At 37.2% G+C, this 19,484-nt stretch overlaps 1 protein-coding gene across 3 annotated transcripts in view; it reads right to left on the bottom strand.

Moving 5' to 3' along the window:
* Nucleotides 1-19,484, bottom strand: part of TMTC3 (transmembrane O-mannosyltransferase targeting cadherins 3) — a 58,119-nt gene that overhangs the window by 14,096 nt on the left and 24,539 nt on the right. For all 3 annotated transcript variants that reach the window (XM_055236561.2, XM_063615139.1, XM_055236562.2), the window contains 3 exons: nt 13,576-13,724; nt 11,498-11,618; nt 9,909-10,020 (listed from right to left, as the gene is read on the bottom strand). In XM_055236561.2, the coding sequence (XP_055092536.1) occupies nt 9,909-10,020; nt 11,498-11,618; nt 13,576-13,724 (382 nt within the window). The remainder of the gene's footprint in view (nt 1-9,908; nt 10,021-11,497; nt 11,619-13,575; nt 13,725-19,484) is intronic.

Here is a 19,484-nt window from a genome sequence, read left to right as displayed (position 1 = left end):
TGAAATCAAATGATGATATCCACTATATCAACAGACAAAAAAAATAAAAACCTTATCATCATCTCAAATGGTGCACAAAAGCATTTGACAGAATCCAACATTTATTTGTGTTAAAAATTCTCAGCAAATGAAGAATTAAGAAGGACAGGAGAGCTCTCCTATACTGCTGGTGGGAAATACATTTTTTGGAAAATAATTTAGCAGCCTTTAGAAAGTTAAACATACAGAAATCATATGACCATGCCATTTTTCTCTCAGGTTTTTACCTAAGAGAAATGAAAACATATATCCATAAAGACTGGTATATGAATGTTCGTAACAGCCATGTTTGTAACAGCTCCAAACTGTGAACAATCCAAACATCCATCAACAGGTAAATGGATAAACAAACTGTGGTATATCTACGTGAAGGAATACTACTCAGCCATACCAAGGTATGGGTTTTTGATTCATACAACAACATGAATGAGTATCAAAATAACTGTGCAGAGTAAAAAAGCCAGGAAAAAAAAAAGAGTCCGTAGAGTATAATTCCATTCATATACAATTTTAGAAAAAGCACATTATCTGTAGTGATAGAAAGCTTTTGCTTAGAGAAGGCTGGGCTGAAAAGGGGTAAAAGGGAGTTATTAGAAAAGGATCCAAGGAATTTGAGGGGTTGATGGATATTTTCAGTATCTTAATTGTAATTATGGTCTCACAGATAACACACATATGCCGAAACTTATAAAATTATATATTTTAAACATGTATAGTCTATTGGATGTCACATGTACTTCAGATTGCTATTAAAAAATTACAACTCAATCATTTCTTTGGGTTACTGCAAAAGCCTTCTAAATGATCTTCCTGCTTTTCTTTACTGTTTTCTGCATAGCCAGTGATACTCAAAATTACACCAGAGTATATGTGCAAAGGTTGCTCTCTCAGTTTATTATCATCTCGAAGAGACTTTCTCTGAAAATTTCTAATCTCTATGCCCTTTTTATAGCTTTTATCACTTTCATATAGATGAATACACATGTGCATGCATATGTGTGTGTATATATATATTTTGGGTGTGTGTGTGTGTGTGTGTATATATATATATATATATATATATATTTACATGTGGTGTGTATTTGTTTACTTATGTTTGTGCCTTTATTTAGAATGGAAACTCCGCAAAGGGAGGAAATTTGTTTTATTTCTTCTGGATTCCCCAGCACTTAAAACAGTGTCTGACACATGGTAAATTCTCAAATACGTGCCAGATGAACAAATATACCTACAGAGCCATTTGCTATCCATTCTCTTTCAGCCTTCTTCCCTGCATTATACATCTCTTTTTTGCCACCTCCTGTAGGAGTTTGGTCAGGGTGGTGGGAAAAGTTATAAGAAAAAGTTATAGGGAAAGATGCAAACCTTCTTGGAAGACCAGGAGGTTTTACAAAAGCTTCCGAAGGGAATTATGGCTGAAGGCAGCCAGATTCTCTCATCAGGAGCCTGAGAGCAAAGAGTAGATAACAAGGGAATGTAAAGGAATTTATCTAGATAAATTTGTTTACTCCTGTCTCTAGAAATCAACCTTTGATTATTCATGCAAAGGACTGCTCTCTACTGGGGGGTCGACAATGTTCATTACCCACAAATTGTGTTTGCTCCAAGCCTTTATCATTAAATCTGTACTAAATAAATGCGAGCGGGGCTGGCTTAGGGGGGCTGCACTCTCTTGGTGGCTGCTGCACTCTCTTGGTGGCTGCTGCACTCTCTTGGTGGCTGCTGCACTCTCTTGTTGGCAGTGCTGAGCCATGCGGTCGGTCCCCTAGCCACACTGTCACGCAAAATACCTGTGTCAGCATACTTCTTTCCTCCGTCACTCGGCCAGAGTCTGTGGGACAGACTCGGCAGGTGGTGCCCTGTGTGAGGAGGGCTGCAATGGATTGCGATGGAACCCTCAAAAACGAAGGTGAAGAGACTGTGCAGTAAGTCATTGGTGCCCGCTTGGGATTTCCAAGTTCGAGGGAATTGTTCAGGCTAGGGTTTCATCATGGGACAGCAGTTGTCAGCTCAACAGAAACAGTATATAAAAGTACTGAAACAGCTGCTTAAAGCTAGTGGAGCCCCAGTTTCACAGGCTCAATTAAGGGACATAATGCAAACTGCTGTTACCCATAACCCATGGTTCCCAGAAGAAGGTATGCCAGACATAGGGCTCTGAGAACAAGTGTGGAGAAATCTTAACATCATGCCCAAGGATATCGGATCCCAGTAGCATCTCTAATGTTATGGGCCTTAGTTAGGGCTGCTTTGGTCCCACACTACACAGAAGAGCCTAAAAAGGGAAGGGAGGAGAAACCGTCACCTACCTTACCGTCTCCTTCTCCCTCAGCCCCGCCAGTAAAGGGCAAAAATACCAAAGAGGAAATGGAGGTTTTACCTGAGCCCCCCTCCTCCAATAAATTGGAAGGAAGACAAGGGATACACTACAGCTATGGGACCCTGTCTTAGGTAGCGGCGTTAGAAGGGGAGCTCTTAGCCTGCCTGGCAATGCAAGATCAACAAGGCAATGTGATATGAACCCATTACTTTCAGCACTTATAAAGAGATAAGGAAAAGCATTAAAGAAAACTGAACTGCTAGCCCATTTATGAGAGGGTTAACTGAGGTCATTCTGCAGACCTCTTTCTAATAATGGCCACTGTTATTCCTCTCCTACCCCTGACATGGCTCTCTCAAAATCCTATTTAGGTAGAACAGTAGCCTTTAAAGGGAGAAAAATTACAAAGAGCCCATGAATTAGTTGGCCCATGAATTAGCTGAGGAGCAATTAAAAGCCAGCCATACAGAACCGTCAAACAGCCCTTGGAATTTGCCCATTTTCATCATTCCCCAAAAGTCTGGCAAATGGAGACTTCTGCATGACTTACAGGCTATCAGTGCTAATTTGTAACCTATGGGGCCCCTTCAACAGGATCTCCCTTCCCCCGTGGTGATTCCTCAAGATTGGCCTATAGTCATTATGGACTTAAAGGACTGTTTTTATACTATTCCCCTTGCAGAACAGGACAGAGAAAAATTTGTGTTTACAATACCAGCTATCAATAATGAAAGGCCAGCTCACTGATTTCATTGGAAAGTGCTTCCTCAAGGGATGCTGAACAGTCCTACCATGTGTCAGTATCATGTAAATCAGGCTTTGCTCCCAAGTAGAAAAGAATTTCCTAAATGCAAGATTATTCATTTTATAGATGATATTTTACTAGCATCCCCAACAGAGCCAGTACTTTTAAGTTTATATGCCTCTGTCATAAAGAATACACAGCTAAGAGGTTTAATCATAGCACCTGAAAAAGTACAATTGTCTTCTCCTTGAAAATATCTTGGATACATACTAACTTCTTGGTTAGTTACGCCTCAAAAGGTTAAATTAAATACTAGCAACTTGCATACCTTAAATGATTATCAAAAATTACTGGGCGATATTAATTGGCTTTGCCCCATCTTGGGCATAACTACTGATAAGTTACATAACCTGTTTTCTATCCTAAAGGGTAGACTCTCTCAGGTATTTAACTCCTGCAGCAAAAATGGAAATTGAGGAAATAGAGCAAGCTGTTTCTCAGAGGCAACTAGATTGCACAGACCTGTGATATTCAGTTCAATTGTGTGTTTTCCCTACTAAACATTCCCCAACAGGATTAAGACAGACAGCCCCAGGGCTATGCTTCCTAGGATGGGTTTTTTGCTCACGTACTGGGACTAAAACACTATCTCCCGGGCCGGGCGCGGTGGCTCACGCTTGTAATCCCAGCACTTTGGGAGGCCGAGGCGGGCGGATCACGAGGTCAGGAGATCGAGACCATGGTGAAACCCCATCTCTACTAAAAATACAAAAAAAAAATTAGACGGGGGTGGTGGCGGGCGCCTGTAGTCCCAGCTACTCGGAGAGGCTGAGGCAGGAGAATGGCGTGAACCCGGGAGGCGGAGCTTGCAGTGAGCCGAGATCGCGCCACTGCACTCCAGCCTGGGCGACAGAACGAGACTCCGTCTCAAAAAAAAAAAAAAAAAAAAAAAAAAAAAACACTATCTCCCTATATCCAGCTAGTTAGTAAAGTCATCTATACAGGCTGCAGATGATGCAATCAGTTTCTAGATTATGACCCTGATGTCATAAGAATTCCTTTCAGTAAAAAGCAACGAAGCAATATTGCCCCTATCTCTAGGTCTTCAGATAGCACTCTCTGCTTATGCAGGCCATGCAGAGCATGCCCTTCCTGCTGACAAACTACTTCAGTTCTTATCTCGTACTCCTGTAGTTGTGTCTACACAAGTAGTTCACTCCCCCATACCCAATGCTTTAATGCTTTTCACGGATGGCTCTGGTAAAAATGGAAAAGTGGCTATTTGGTGGAAACCGTGTAATTCCCTCACTCGTTCTGGATTTACCAGCACTCAGAGAGCTGAGGTTGGAGCCTTAATATTGGCCCTGGAGACCTTTTCTGTTCAGCCTATCAATATTGTTAATGACTCTGCTTACTCTGTTTATTTATTACAGAACCTTAAGACAGCCCTCACTAAGTCCACTCTCCAGCCCACCTTTGTACACTTTTTCTTCGACTTCAGCAATTGCTGGATCAACGTACACATCCTATTTTTAACACACATACTCGAGCCCACAGCTCGCTGCCTGGCCCACTGGCTTATGGCAATGAACAAGCAGACCTGCAAGTTATGACATCACTGCTTGACCAAACCACCCAATTGCATCAATTTTTCCACCAAAACTGAAGAAACTTAACTAAACAATTTCAACCTACCCAAAGACTAGCTAAACAAATTATTTTACAATGTCCACATTGCCAACTCACAGGCGTGTCCCCTCCTTCAACAGGTGTTAACCCTAGAGGACTAGAACCTAATCGGTTATGGCAAACAAATGTTATTCACGTCCTTGAATTTGGAAAACTTAGATATACATGTATCCATTGATACCAATTCTCACCTAATTAGCACACATGCTCTTCCTGAAGTCTTCCCAATATGTTATTAAACATTTTCTCTTAACTTTTGTGTTTATGGGGTGGCCCACAAAAATTAAAACTGATAATGGTCTGGCTTATGCCAGCTCACAATGTCAACAATTTTGTCACACGTGGAATATCCAACATTCCACAGGTATCCCTTATAACCCTCAAGGACAGGCCATAGTAGAACGTGTCCACTCTATCCTTAAAAATATGCTCAAGAAACAAAAAATGGGGAATATGAGTAAGGATCCTGCAACACTATTGGCACAAGCCTTATTTACCCTTAATTTTTAAAATTTAGATGATAAATTTCAATCAGCCACAGAAAAGCATTTCACTAAAGTCCTTCAAAACATAAAACCTGTGGTTTTATGGAAAGATGTAAATAGTAATGTATGGTGTGGTCCAAATGATTTGTTAACATGGGGAAGAGAATATGCTTGTGTTCCCACCAACTCAGGTCCTCTATGGATTCCAGCATGATGCATCAAACCATACTATGGTGTTGCTAGGACCCAACCTGGTACCCGAAATGAAGGAAACGACCCTGCAGGACCTGCAGCCCCAGAAGATGCGGTTTTCTTGAATGACACAAGCCCCAGACATTACCTGTGGGATGCTGAAGAAGACAACTCAGGAGGCTGAGGGAATCCTGCTCTGGACACAGACACCATTCACTCCAGATAATTTGTTCCTTACTATGCTTTCTGTTGTACATTACAACTCTTGTAGGACATTGGTTTTTCTTATTCTCTCACTTTGCCTGCTATCTGTACCTGCTACTCTCTATTAGGCCCATCTTCTAAATCCGCCTTTCTTTCACCCTGCTACCCGGGCAGACACCCCCTTCCCGGTCTTTCATAATGTAACTGCTTGGCTAGGAGGGATTAACATACCCCCAGTGGGGTTCCTTAGTAACGACACACACTGGACTCAGGGGCCAAGTAACACTATATGTCACTCCTTAATTGGAAAAGAATATTACTGATTATGTTCATGTTTGTCTTATGTTATTTACTAATTCTAGGATGCAAAGCCGGAATACGAGTTTTAACTGCTGTGCCTGACAAACCTGTTGCTGCACACATCTGTACTCTTCAATCAACAAAACCTGATGCAAAAAACAGAAAAGGGTGAGATGTAGGAGTTCGGTCAGGGTGGTGGGAAAAGTTGTAAGAAAACGTTATAGGAAAAGATGCAAATCTTTTTGGAAGGCCAGGAGGTTTTGCAAAAGCTTCAGAAGGGAATTATGGCTGAAGGCAGCTAGATTCTCTTATCCAGAGCCTGAGAGCAAAGGGTAGATAACAAGGGAATGTAAAGGAACTTAACTAGATAAATTTGTTTACTCCTGTCTCCAGAAACCAACCTTTGATCATTCGCACACAGGACTGCTCTCTACTCCAGGAGTTGACAATGTTTATTAACCACAAATTGTGTTTGCTCCAAGCCTTTATCATTAAATCTGTATTAAATAAATGCGACCAGGGCCTGCTTATGGAGGCTACACTCTCTTGGTGGCTGCTGCACTCTCTCATTGGTGGTGCTAAGCCGTGTGGTCTCCTAGCTGCACTGTCAGGCAAAATACCTGTGTCAGCATACCTCTTTCATCCGTCACTCAGCCAGAGTCTGCAGGACAGACTCGGCAACCTCCTTTCCCGGCTCCAGTGAAAATAATGCCATTAATACTTACCAGTTCATATTTACTGAATATACATTATTGCCTAGAAACTGGCCTAAGTCTTATATAACCAGTATTTAACATAATCCATACAAAAGAATGGAGGTATTACTCCAAATTTATAGATAGAAAGCTTAGAGTGATTGAACTAAATTTGAGAAAAGGTCTGATGCCAGAGTCCAAACTTTTAACTAACCATCACACTAGTTGTCCCTTTTAACCTTCTCCTGGTCACTGTCTTGCCCCGTCTAAACTATCTAACTCTAAGATACAGTAAAATAACATGTCATTTCATCTGTCAAACCCATCTAGGAAGAATACAGCTTAAAAAAACATGGAATAAGCCAAGAAACCTCTAGATGCCACATTCAATGTTTCTAAGTTTAAAATGCTTTATTCATAATATAATAAACTGGTTTACTTGTTTTCCTATCTCATGACTTATTATTAATAGAAACAGCAATTCTGAAAGTGTGATAGTAAAGTCAAACTGAAGAAGAAAGGTTCAGCAAATATCTCAAAAACAGCAGTGACAATTGACAATGAGGGGGAAAATTATTTAAAAACTGAGTGTCCACGCCTGCAACATCCTGTGATAGGCACACTATTCACTAGACAAAACTGAATGTGTACACACACCCCACACACACTTAACTTAGTATTTACAACAATGCTGTGAGACAGAAATTACCATCCCATTTTAGAAACAAAAAAGAAGAGTCTGAAGGGCCTAAGTAACATCTCAGTCTCAAAGCCTTTGTGTGCCTGACAATCAAAGATGGCTGCTTCTCTAAAAACTCCTAGAATATAATTAATATATGCATTGCACATCTCAAGACTTAAGAAAGTAATGAATTAAAATATTTAGTGACTGCTGACTGCATATAGGACCCTACTTGATGATGCAGGGGTACAAAAATGAATCAGATGTTCCTGCTACCCCAAGGAAGCTCCATAGTTTAAATAAATAAATATTTTAATTAGTATTTAAATAAATAAAATATAGCACTAAATAGAAAATTACAAATATAGGAAAGATATAGAGGAAGTTAAGGGGTTTTACAGATGAAAACTATTTGCTTATAGCTGTAAAGATAGGAAGAGTTTTTATAAGAGAAGTCACTGGAAAATGGGAGGAAAGGGAGAAGGGAGAAATTCTAGTCTCAAGGAAGAGAATAAAGGCAAAGAAGTAAGGAAGTACAGGACATTAATCCCATATTCCAAGAAAAACTAAACTACATGAAGGGCTAAGAGAGATAAAACTGAAAGGCTAGACCATCAGTTATATTTTTACAACTGTTTCTTCACCTTTCTCTAATTGAAACTTAGCTTTGTTTTGGAGACATGGTTACCTTTAGCCCTTTCAAGTGGTGACTGTGTTCTTTTCTATCCTTTGCCACACTGGGCCTGGGGGAAGAACAGGTATCTTCTTCCTTGATCCATGTTGCCATTTTTGGACAATTCTCTCTCCTTTTTACCATACTCACGTCTGATTGTAATTTAACTCTATTATCTACTATTCCTATCAGTGTTGTAGTCATCGATTCCTGGATCACAGACCCTGGCTCCCTGGTGCTTTCTCTAACATTACTTCTGTCAAAATTCTTAATGATTTAGTGATTTCATAATCCATATAGATATTAATTGTTGAATACTGTGGTCTTGATGACCTTTTTTCCAAATGATTTTCACCTCCTTTCTACCTTAGCCAGTTAGTGCAATGGTCATAGTTGTACTTACTAGAAAAAAACAACAGTGTCTGACACTCTGCACCCCTTCAAGGATATTTAGTAATGTGTAGGGGTTTCTTTTTGGTCATCACTCTGAATGGAAAATAATGATGGCATTTGGTGAATGGGGGCCATGTCTAGTACATATCCTATAATACAGTTCTACACTCAAAACGCCAATAGCACTCCTGTCGAAAAATACTGCTGCTCTAGCTACATCCTACTCAGAAACCAACAATTCCTCAGATCCACTGATCTTGTTACCTTTCCTCCATCCCTCATCCTCTCTCACATCCCTTCTTAACCAGCTTAGATTCTGTGGCTCATCATTTATTCACTCCTTAAATCCTTTCTTGATGAGTAATACACAACTGAAAAAACTTTAATCCTATTTAACAGAGTTTTCCATGTCTATGCCATCACTATTATAGCTAAAAAGTTGCAAGAGAAAAACATGTAACCATACCAACTTTTTTTTTTTTTTTTGAGACAGAGTATCACCCTGTCACCCAGACTGTAGTGCAGTGGTGTGATCTTGGCTCACTGCAACATCTGCCTCCCAGGTTCCAGCGATTCTTGTGCCTCAGCCACCCAAGTGGCTGGGATTACAGGCGCCCAACACAATGCCTGGCTAATTTTTGTATTTTTAGTAGAGATGGGGTTTCACCATGTTGCCCAGGCTGCTCTCAAACTCCTGACCTCAAGTGATCTGTCCACCTTGGTCTCCCAAAGTGCTGGGATTACAGACTCGAGCTACTGTGTCTGGCCCAAACTGGTTTAAAAAAGCCAAAACCCTCTTATCTTACCATCCTTTCTTGACTGCAAACCCAGCACTGCCACCATTTCTTATCAACACCCTTCAAAAGAGTTTTCTATACAAATTGTCCCCAATTATTCTTTCCCCATTCTCTTAAGCTCACTACTATCAGGCTTTTGCACCCATCATTCCACCAAAATTGCTTATCCATATCCATGCCACCCAACAACTCTATGTTAAGAAAAAATCCATAAATGTTTTTGTTTGTTTTGAGACACAGTCTCACTTTGTCACCCAGGCTGGAGTACAGTGGTATAATCATGTGATCATAGCTCACTTCAGCCTTTAACTCCTGGGCTCAAGGAATCCTCCCACCTGAGCCTCCCAAGTAGCTGAGATTACATGCCCACACCACCATGCCTGGCTAATTTTTTAATTTTTATTTTGTAAAGACAGCATCTTGCTTTGTTGCCCAGGCTGGTCATGAACTCCTGGTGTGACCCTCCTGTGTCAGCCTCCCAAAGTGCTGGGAATACAGGTGTGAGCCACCAGCCTGGTATCAGAGTCTGATATTAAGTGGCTATTATATATAATCCAGTTCAAAATAAGCAAGCACTGAACTCTAGTATTCAAGTCACTTAGAATAAAGCTAGTAAATAAACTTATTCCCCCCAAGGATAATCAAAACTTTTTAAAAAATAAAATTCATGAATTTATTAGTTAATAATGCTTACCTGGCTGAACATGAGTAGCCTGTAAGAAGTATTTCAAAGCTCTCTCAAAGTTCTTTTCATTTTCCAGAGCATGACCCACATTATTCCAAAGTTTGGCATTATTTTTATTTACCTTAAATACAAGCAGAGATAGAAATAAGTTACAATTAAAAAAATATGACTCCAGTTCATACAGATATTTGTTTGGTATACTATTAAGAAAATAATGTTCTATAGAAATGTCTCTGGGGATGACACAGGAGTCAAATAAAGACTGCTTCACCAAATTTACTATCCCTGCACCTGAACAACAACATACTAAAACCATAGCAGTCTTATTTCATTCACGTTATATATTAACATTTGACTGAAAATGTTATTTGATGAAAGCACAGTGGTGTTTCAAAACTTCTGCTCTGCCATTTGTATTTTTAGGAGCAAAAGCACTGGAACATGAGAATATGTTTAAATGTTGCACTGATGACTTATTTTTAGACTTGTCATATTTAAAGTTATTTATGTAGTCCATTATGGTAATGGAAACCCTGAGATTAAAGCTCTGAGTCAATCTGTGCTTTCAGAGTTCACAGATTGCCGTGGTGTTCTTGCAGATAGATGACACCTAGCCAAGGAACTAATTGCAGTGGTTGTGGCTATAGGTTCCAACCACTGTCCTGGGAGTGAGTATAAGCAAAATTCTGGAAAATTATGGGGCTCCACTGGTATCCTAGGAGTATGGATTAATAAGCATGGTAATGAGGTCTCACTTGCTGGCAGACTTCTAAGTTGGGAGAGAGAGTAGAGCTATTGAGTTGTATAAGAAGACACTCATCTGATCTTAAGCAGATGGAGAATCAAGAAATCACACAGACTACTGGAATGAAGCAGCAATCCAATAAAGCTAAGCAATGAAGAGTTAAGAAATAGTCCAAAGGAAGTAAAAATTCAGATATCCGAAGAGGGGTACTGGTAAGGGAGAGCTTGAAAAAATCTTTGCTGATAACCTTCATAGAAAACAAATTTTTGTTTTTTAAAAGACCTTTTTCCGATTTATAATGTCCATTCTATAGAAATCCTGTATCCTTCCTTTCTGCCAATTCTTATCTTTCTGATGGTATTGTAACCACTGGTTATTTTCCACATCGTTGGGTGCCTTTTTTTTTTTGCTGTACATTTTATTTTACTGAATTGATTCCGTCAATTATAAAACCATTATTTTAAGTACCATTGAGAGAAAAAAGGCCACTAATTTAAGATGCTTTTCACAGTAAGACTTATTTAATTTCAGAGATATAAAAAAGGAAAAAAATGAGCACCTTTAGAACCAATGAAATATAGTATTCTGATTTAAACATTGTGTCATTTGAGCTTCCAATAACTGTATAGCATTTAGGGAATTATCATATATGCTTTGGACATATAGCTAAGTATTATTCAGAGCATTTGGTTATGGCATATGTTAAACAACAAATTATTTTCATTAATCTTTTAGTAAAGTACTTAATATTGACTGTTAAATGTCTAATTAAAAATAAAGTTAAAACAGCTTAGAAACTGTTCCAAGAAATCACTGACGACATACTTTCCTGTCATTCTGAACAACACTTTACCTTCAAGGCTGACATAAACAATGTATATTCAGACTCCCAATCCCAATTTCTGTGGAATGTTTTTAAGGAATGAGTGAGTATCACCATAGACAGACAAATCCAGGATAGCTTTTTAAATACACTGTTTAAGAGAAAAAAAGCAAAACAAAAAAAGATTGTCTTCATCACCAAAAGCATTTTACCTTTTAGAACAGAGGTAAGAAGTATCTTAAATGCTCCTAAAATATCATATATGAATTTATATTCTAATTCATTCTAATGATCATCCAACTTTAGAGGATACAACACCACAAAAATTAAATACTGTGAATATGACCTTCCAGTCAATTGCATTATATATGCTAATATTGGCTATATTTCAAAAGCTGTTTAAAATAAATGATAAAAAATGGAAAAAAACAATTTTTAAATGTGACTTTTTACACTTACAGTCCTTTGTGCCATTTTCTACAACTGAGTATTCTTAATTGAGTTTAGAAAGGGGTCAACCTTATCACTGATCACATTTGAAAATGTTTTACTTACAATTTATACCAAGACTATCATGATATTTTTGGTTTATTTATCTATTGTAAAGCTAGAATTGTCTATTAAAAGGCATAGTAAAAGTGACTCTTCATTAAACAGAGGCAAATTACTTATACAACTTTAGGTTAATTATTTGAGGGCTCAATTCCTCACCTATCTTTATGATCTTGTTTAGTATTAATAGTCTCTGAGTCTGTGTTTTTGTTCCTATAACATGTTTTAATTTCTTTCATTTTGATAGATCCACTTAACCAGAACACACAAGTATGGATGAGAAAGAACATGGTCATTGGAAGCAGTCAGATGTAAATCTGAAACAAGACTGTTATTTACTAGCTGTGTGATCTTGGGCAACCTATATGGCTTCAATGTTCACATCTGCAAAGTAGACTTAAGAAGTGTCAAGATTAAATGAGAAATCTAAAGTGTCTATCATGGCCCTTGGTACATGGCAGGCATCCAAAAATGGGTAGTGATTATAAATGGATATATGGGTAGAAGCTAAGAGAAAAGGTTTGGTAGATGGTAGTTAAATATTGCAGACATGGATGAGATTATCTGTGGAACACATGCAGTGTGAAAAAAGTGGCTATAAGACTTTGAAAAATGTAAATATTGAAAGAGCAGGTGCAGCCAGAAGAATTAATCAGGACAAATACTTTTTACAGACACTAGGGAAATAAATTTTAAATTAAAAGAGTTGACTTAGTTTAGCTACTAGGAGGCACTTTGTTATATGCTTAAGGGTGAAGTGGAGAGAAGTCAGAATTCTGTGGGGTGAGGGGTGATTGGAAAATAGGAAAGTGAAAGAAGTGACTATTTCTTTTTCAAGTTGCAAACTCAAACTTAATATTATTACATTAGTATTACTTGACCTTTAACAATTAGCTTGATTTGATAATTTTAGTGCCACAGCATAAGTATACAATGAGATAATACCTATAACAATTATAGTTCCTAAGCATATATACAGTGTGACTATGCTGTTCCTTAACTGTTAGTTTGAGGCAACTAGGATACAAAAATTATAATGAAGATAGTGATGATAGCAAGAAATTACAGATTGCTTACTATATGCAATTTCAAAAGCTGTTTAAAATAAATGATAAAAAATGGAAAAAAACAATTTTTAAATGTGACTTTTTACACTTACAGTCCTTTGTGCCATTTTCTACAACTGAGTATATATTAACTCAATACGACTCACTTAAGTAGGATGACTATTATCTTAGTTCACTGAATATGGAAGTGGCAATGGTCATTTGTGACTTTATTCTCAGTAACATCCTTGTTTTCATTTGGATCTGACTCAAGTTTGTTCTGTCTCAGGCTGTAAAATCAAATTACATAAATATGGGGAAGAACACAGAGTAAGTAGGTGCCATGGAGCTTTCCTAACTTGACTTAGAAGACAAATGAGGAGACTATGGAGACGAAAAACCAAAAGATACAAAAGCATGACTTAGAAAACTGAACTAAATATTTAAATTTTTAAATGTGTCGCACTTAATTCCATAGTAAGCATTACATGAACTGACATTTAAATTCACCTTTTTGTTGATATTTTCTGCCATCCATGGGCTACCAAAATACAGAACCCCATGCTGGGAACATATAATACTCGCTCGGCAACAACAAATCCAACTGGAAAAAAAAGGTTCGATGCAGGAATAAATGGTAATGCCATTAAACAAAGCGCCTACAAAAAAAAAGAAGATTTAATAATTTATAATAAATTAAGAAATATATGGGCATCTGATACTTGAATCCAAATATTTTATCATTTAACTTGGATAGTGTACTGGTAAGCTATTTTTAATAATGCTGTGAAGAATATGAATTTAAACATAAAGAAGGCAACTTAGGCATTAACAAACATCAGGATGTATGTAAGCAAGGTGAAATGGAAACCTTGAATTCTAAAAGTTAAAATTAGAGGATATCTAAGAACTTTGAAAACAAGATTTCTAGGTGCGTTTGGGAGCGATTACTCCTTGAAATTAAAATCTAAACCATTACAGCATTTTAAATTTGAGAAGCATACTTAGCTATATCTCACTGGTTTTCTGTAAAGAATATGCTTGCACAGTAAAATATAAAAACTTTAATAAATGTAAATATTCACATTTTTAAGCAAAAATTAAATAAAGGTTCATCCACTCAAATAAAAAGTGGAAGTACTTTTTGAAATTGTATCTAAAATAACACACTCAAACAATCATAAGAAAACAATCCAATTTAAAAAATGGGTAAAGGAGCTAAATAGATATTCCTCAGAAGACAACACGCCAATGGCCATCAAGTATATAAATGTTCAACATCACTATCATTAGGAAAGTGAAAATTAAAACCACAATGAGATATCATCTCACACCTGTAAGAATGGCTATTACCAAAAAGGCAAAAGATAACAAATGTTGGCAAGAACGTAGAGTAAAGGAAACACTTGCACACTGTTGGTGGGATGTAAATTAGCATTGCCATTAGGCAAACAGTATGGAGGCTTCTCAAAAAATTAAAAATAGAACTACCATGTGATCCAGCATCCTCATTACTGGGTACAGATCCAAAGGAAATGAAGTCAGTATGTTGAAGAGAGATCTGACCTCCCCTGTTCATTGCAGCATTACTTAATTTACAATAGCCAAGATATGGGAACAACCTAAGTATCCATCAACAGATTACTGGATGAAAAAAATGCGGTACATACACACTTTGGAATACTATTTAGCCTTAAAACAGAAGGAAATCCTGTCATTTCTGACATGGATAAACCTGGAGGACACCATGTTAAGAGAAATAAGCCAGCCACAGAAAGACAAACAACACATGATCTCACTTGTATGTAGAATTTGTAAAAGTTGAACTCACAGAAGTACAGTAAATGGTGGTCACCAGGATTGGAGGGAGAAGGTTGGGGAGAGGTTGGTCAAAAGGCATAAAACTTCAATTAGGAGGAATACAAATTAAATAAATAAAAATTTTACACATCTAACTTATGTGCGTGTGGTAAAAATAAGATGATAATGAAATATGCTAATAGGTTTTTCAACAAAACAAAACCACAAAGGCTGATTAAAAAAAAGCTAAACATGTCAGTTTTTACAACTTTACTACTTTAAGAAACCACATGATATTGGAAACTGAGGGAATGAAATCAGGTGTCGTTCAGACAAGATAGCAGACTACTGTACCTTAGCATTACTTCACATAACATCCTGAAAGGTTAAATGTATTTAACTAGCTTAGTGTATGCATAAAAATAAAACTGCCCCTCTTTAAACCAACAGTCTTTCATTCTACAAGAATTTCTAAAATTATTAATATAACACTGAACACTGAAATGAAACATCATAAAAATGTTTAGATTTCTTACCATTTTGAAAATGGGATGACATGTGGTTTCCACATTATACATCCACAAAAAACTAGCACATAAATAGCTTGTGAAGGAAATAAGTTTGGTCGTTATTAGGAAATCTGTTTCTATGGACATCTGCTTCCATATTTTGTTACCCCGATTTGTTTTATAGTACCTAATTGAATAAACAAGTTAAACCTTTAGCTTCACAAGTTTGAGACTCTTCTAATGGGCTAAGGTGAAAGAATGTCTTTTTTTTCTATTTGACTTAATTTGTGAAATATAGAGATATATACATTGAAAAGAATACTCTCCACAAATGTTCACACATTAATGATTTGTAATAAGGCAACACTGAATCTGGAAAATCACTACCATCAAACTGGTCACCATCATACCAATTTATAGGCCTGACACTTCAGTTTTTTTAAATCAAAAAGGTAAGAAAAACTAAGAGTGCATAGAATTCACTTTCCATTTCCCAGAGATGCTTGACAAAAATAATCAGCAAAAAATGTGAAACAGATAAAGAAAAGTTCCTGAATATGTAGTTCATTGAAAAAAAATTATACCTATTAATTCATGGCCGCCCTAAGGCAATTTCACTTGAAGAAATTAAGTGTTAAATTCACTCAAAAGTGTATTGTAGACTAATGCATAAGCTATACAAAACAAAAAAAATCTCTCAGGAAAAATCTATAGGTTCTGGGATAAGGAATGTCTCTAATAATTAACTTATTCACAGGTCCTAATATGCTTTCTAATAATATATGCCAACCTAGTTAACTATCACTATCTTGTAATTTCCTTCTTCCAGTAACATAAACTGTCCTTAAATGTTATGATATCAGTAGAAAGAGCAAAGAGTTCGAGACAAATCTGCTTTACTTCTCATTTCCTACATAAGGCAAACCACTCAGTCACCTCCAGAATCTTTCTTTCTTTTCTTCTTTTTTTTTTTTTTTTTTTTACAGGATCTTGTCTGTCATCCAGGATAGAGTATAGTGGCATGATCATAGTCTACTGCATTCTTGAACTCTTGGGCTCAAGCAATCCTCCTGCCTCAGCCTCCCAAGCACCTAGGACTACAGGTATGCACTACCATGCCTGGCTAATTTAAAAATTTTTTTTAGAGATGGGATCTCACTGTCTTGCCCAGGCTTGTCCCAAACTCCTGGCCTCCAGTGATCTTCCCATTTCTGCCTCCCAAGGCACTGGGATTACAGGCATGAGCCACTGAACCCAGTTAGTTCTTTACAAATAAAATGGGGATTAATAACAACTTACATTATGCTGTTGACATATATATGACATCTTATCTAATAAGTGCTTAACATGGTATCTGGTAGGTACTCCTTTGTTCTACTTATCCCTTCCAGAGATCTTCAGAAAATATAACCATAAAAAAATAGTACATTTATTAGGACTATACCAAAAGTAGAGTTATGCTTAAAGCCACAGCTGTTCCATTTTTATACACATTTTAAATTCAGCTTACGTTACATACACCATTATTTTATTTGCTGAAATCTTAATTCCCCTACCTCTTTTTTTTTAACCTTTCTTTTAGCAAAACTCCAGCTTTAGATGTATTCTACCATTTATTTCTTTTGTCTGTATTTACCAGAGTGGCAACGCACTGCTAGAGAAAGTCCCAAAGCTGAACAGATTAATACTGTCATAAAAGCATGAGCACCAAGTTCAAATTTATCCTTAAGACTGTTTAGGATTTCTACGTTTCTCTGGAAAGTTCCTTCCACTCTTCTTGACTGCTTTGAATCATTACTTTTCTCAAATTTTTGACCCATGTCACTTTCAGCAGGCAACTACATTTCCTAATTTACAAGGAAAGCTAAAGCCATAAAACAAGAATTTCTTCAAATTCCTGCTACTAAACCTACCAACATCCACATTCATTTCCTTTCTTCTTGTAACATAAGGGGCGTCTCTTCTATCTCAGGGCAAACCTGTGCTCCGTATCTCCTGCTCCTCATAAACTTCACTAACAATTATCCCTTCTCTAATTTATTAACCACTTTCTCATCAACTGTATTCTTCCTATCTATATCTAAACATGCTCTTGTTCTCCAGCCTTAAACATCTTTAACAATACATCTTTTAAGCTACCTTCCCTATTTGTTACATACCTCAGGTACAAAACAAGTTCCCATGATCTTAGGAAAAGATTTTGTTGCCATAGTATCAAGTAGCCCACTTAACTAATCAACTTAAGTCCACCACTTAACCAATCAACATTTCAACTTAATAAGTATGTTCCTGCAAGCCAACCCATCAGGGATATCTGCATTCAAAAAAGTCAGCTGAGTAGCTGAGTACTCCAATAAAAACGCTTCTATATGCCAATCAATCAACAGTCTCTCCCTGACATTGCTCCCTCCTACCTCTGAAGGTCTACCAATGCCAGATCTCAATGCTTCCCCAGGCCCTACATAAGATTAGCAGTCTGTTACACTTGAAACCATTGCCTGACCAGCATAGTCTTCCCTTACTTAGGGAGGAAATAAATCAAGTTTATCCCATCCTTTGAAACAAAGTTAAATTATCCTACAGGTTATCTATACTAGCTCTCTTCACTTTCTCATCAAATCACTCACTGCACATAAACAAATTTCATTTAAGTAACTACAGACTAAAAGAAGTCCAATCCAACAGATTCTAGATCTCACTTTCCCCCTCAAGAGCATCTGTTAGTGTTAACCATTTGGTCTTTCTTTAATACACTTTCCTACTTTTCTCTTCATTCAATCTGTCTTCTATTTAGGATCCTTCTCTTCAACATCTAAATATAGGAGTTTCTCAAGCTAGTTGTAGGTATCTTCTCTTTTCACTGTATTTAGCCCACTCAACTGTTTTCTGGGGAGAATTAAGACCAAATACTCTAAGGCATCCATTATGAGTATGAGTGAACTTCTGTGCATGTAGAATGTTAACAGCTACCATCTTTGGTAGAACTGACAAAACCCCAGTTGAGAAAGGCTGCTCTATAACCTCATCTACGTTTCACCTTATCTACATCCTGGTTTCAATTACCACCTCTATGTTAATGAATAAGATTTCTATGTGTAGCTTAAGTATCTTCTATGAACTCCAGACATAAAGTGCTGTTCAAAATGTCCAACAGGATGTTTCAACAGTAACGCAAACTCAACATGTTCAAGGATAATAGAAAATACAATCTTTCAATCTACTCTGTATCTCAAGACATTCAAATTTCTCTAGAATATAAGTTCTCTGGAAACATGAACTGTGTATTTACTATCATAACCTCAGCACCTAAAATGCACTGCACAAAGGGTAAAGTCTAACTTTTTATTGAATGAATAAATCAATCCAGCAGCTACAGCAAAAAATTATGTATCTGCAATTCATTAAACATACTGACATACGATAAATGCCTGAGAAAATGTACTATTGTCTTCAATAAACTTTTATTTTTATTTTTGTTTTTTTGAGACAGAGTATTGCTCTGTTGCCCAGACTAGAGTGCAGTGGCGCAATCTCAGCTCACTGCAAATTCCACCTCCCTGGTTCAAGTGATTCTTGTGCCTCCGCCTCCTGAGTGGCTGGGATTACAGGCACCCACTACCACACCCAGGTAATTTTTGTATTTTTAGTAGAGACGAGAGTTTCACCAGGTTGACCAGGCTGGTCTCAAACTCCTGGCCTCAAATGATCCACCTGCCTTGGCCTCTCAAAGTGCTGGGATTACAGGCAAGAGCCAACGCACCCAGCCTGTCTTCAATAATTAAAAGGAAGACAAAACAGAACTCTTATGAGTATGAAGTGAGGCAGGGTAAGAAAATTAGAAAAAAAACAAAAAAAACAAAACAGTACAGAAAAACCACCACCAAAAAAAAAAAAACTTTTCAAATAATCAGAGTTCTCTGAACATAGTAAAAGCTAAGGGAGTAATAAATATAACCACCTTGCTCATGAGAACTGAAAAGCTCTATATTTCTAGTTGTATATCTTACATGATGTTCTTTTCTGTGCCAAGAAAACAAATAATATACAATATAATCACTTTCTTCAAAAAGTGTATAATCTAGTTGGATAAAGGTAAGAAATACTTTATGT

The sequence above is a fragment of the Symphalangus syndactylus genome, chromosome 13 (assembly GCF_028878055.3).
Source record: "Symphalangus syndactylus isolate Jambi chromosome 13, NHGRI_mSymSyn1-v2.1_pri, whole genome shotgun sequence".
Classification (NCBI taxonomy): Eukaryota; Metazoa; Chordata; class Mammalia; order Primates; family Hylobatidae; genus Symphalangus; species Symphalangus syndactylus.
Note: the sequence above shows the minus strand (reverse complement) of the source record. Positions and strands in the feature narration are given on the sequence as shown.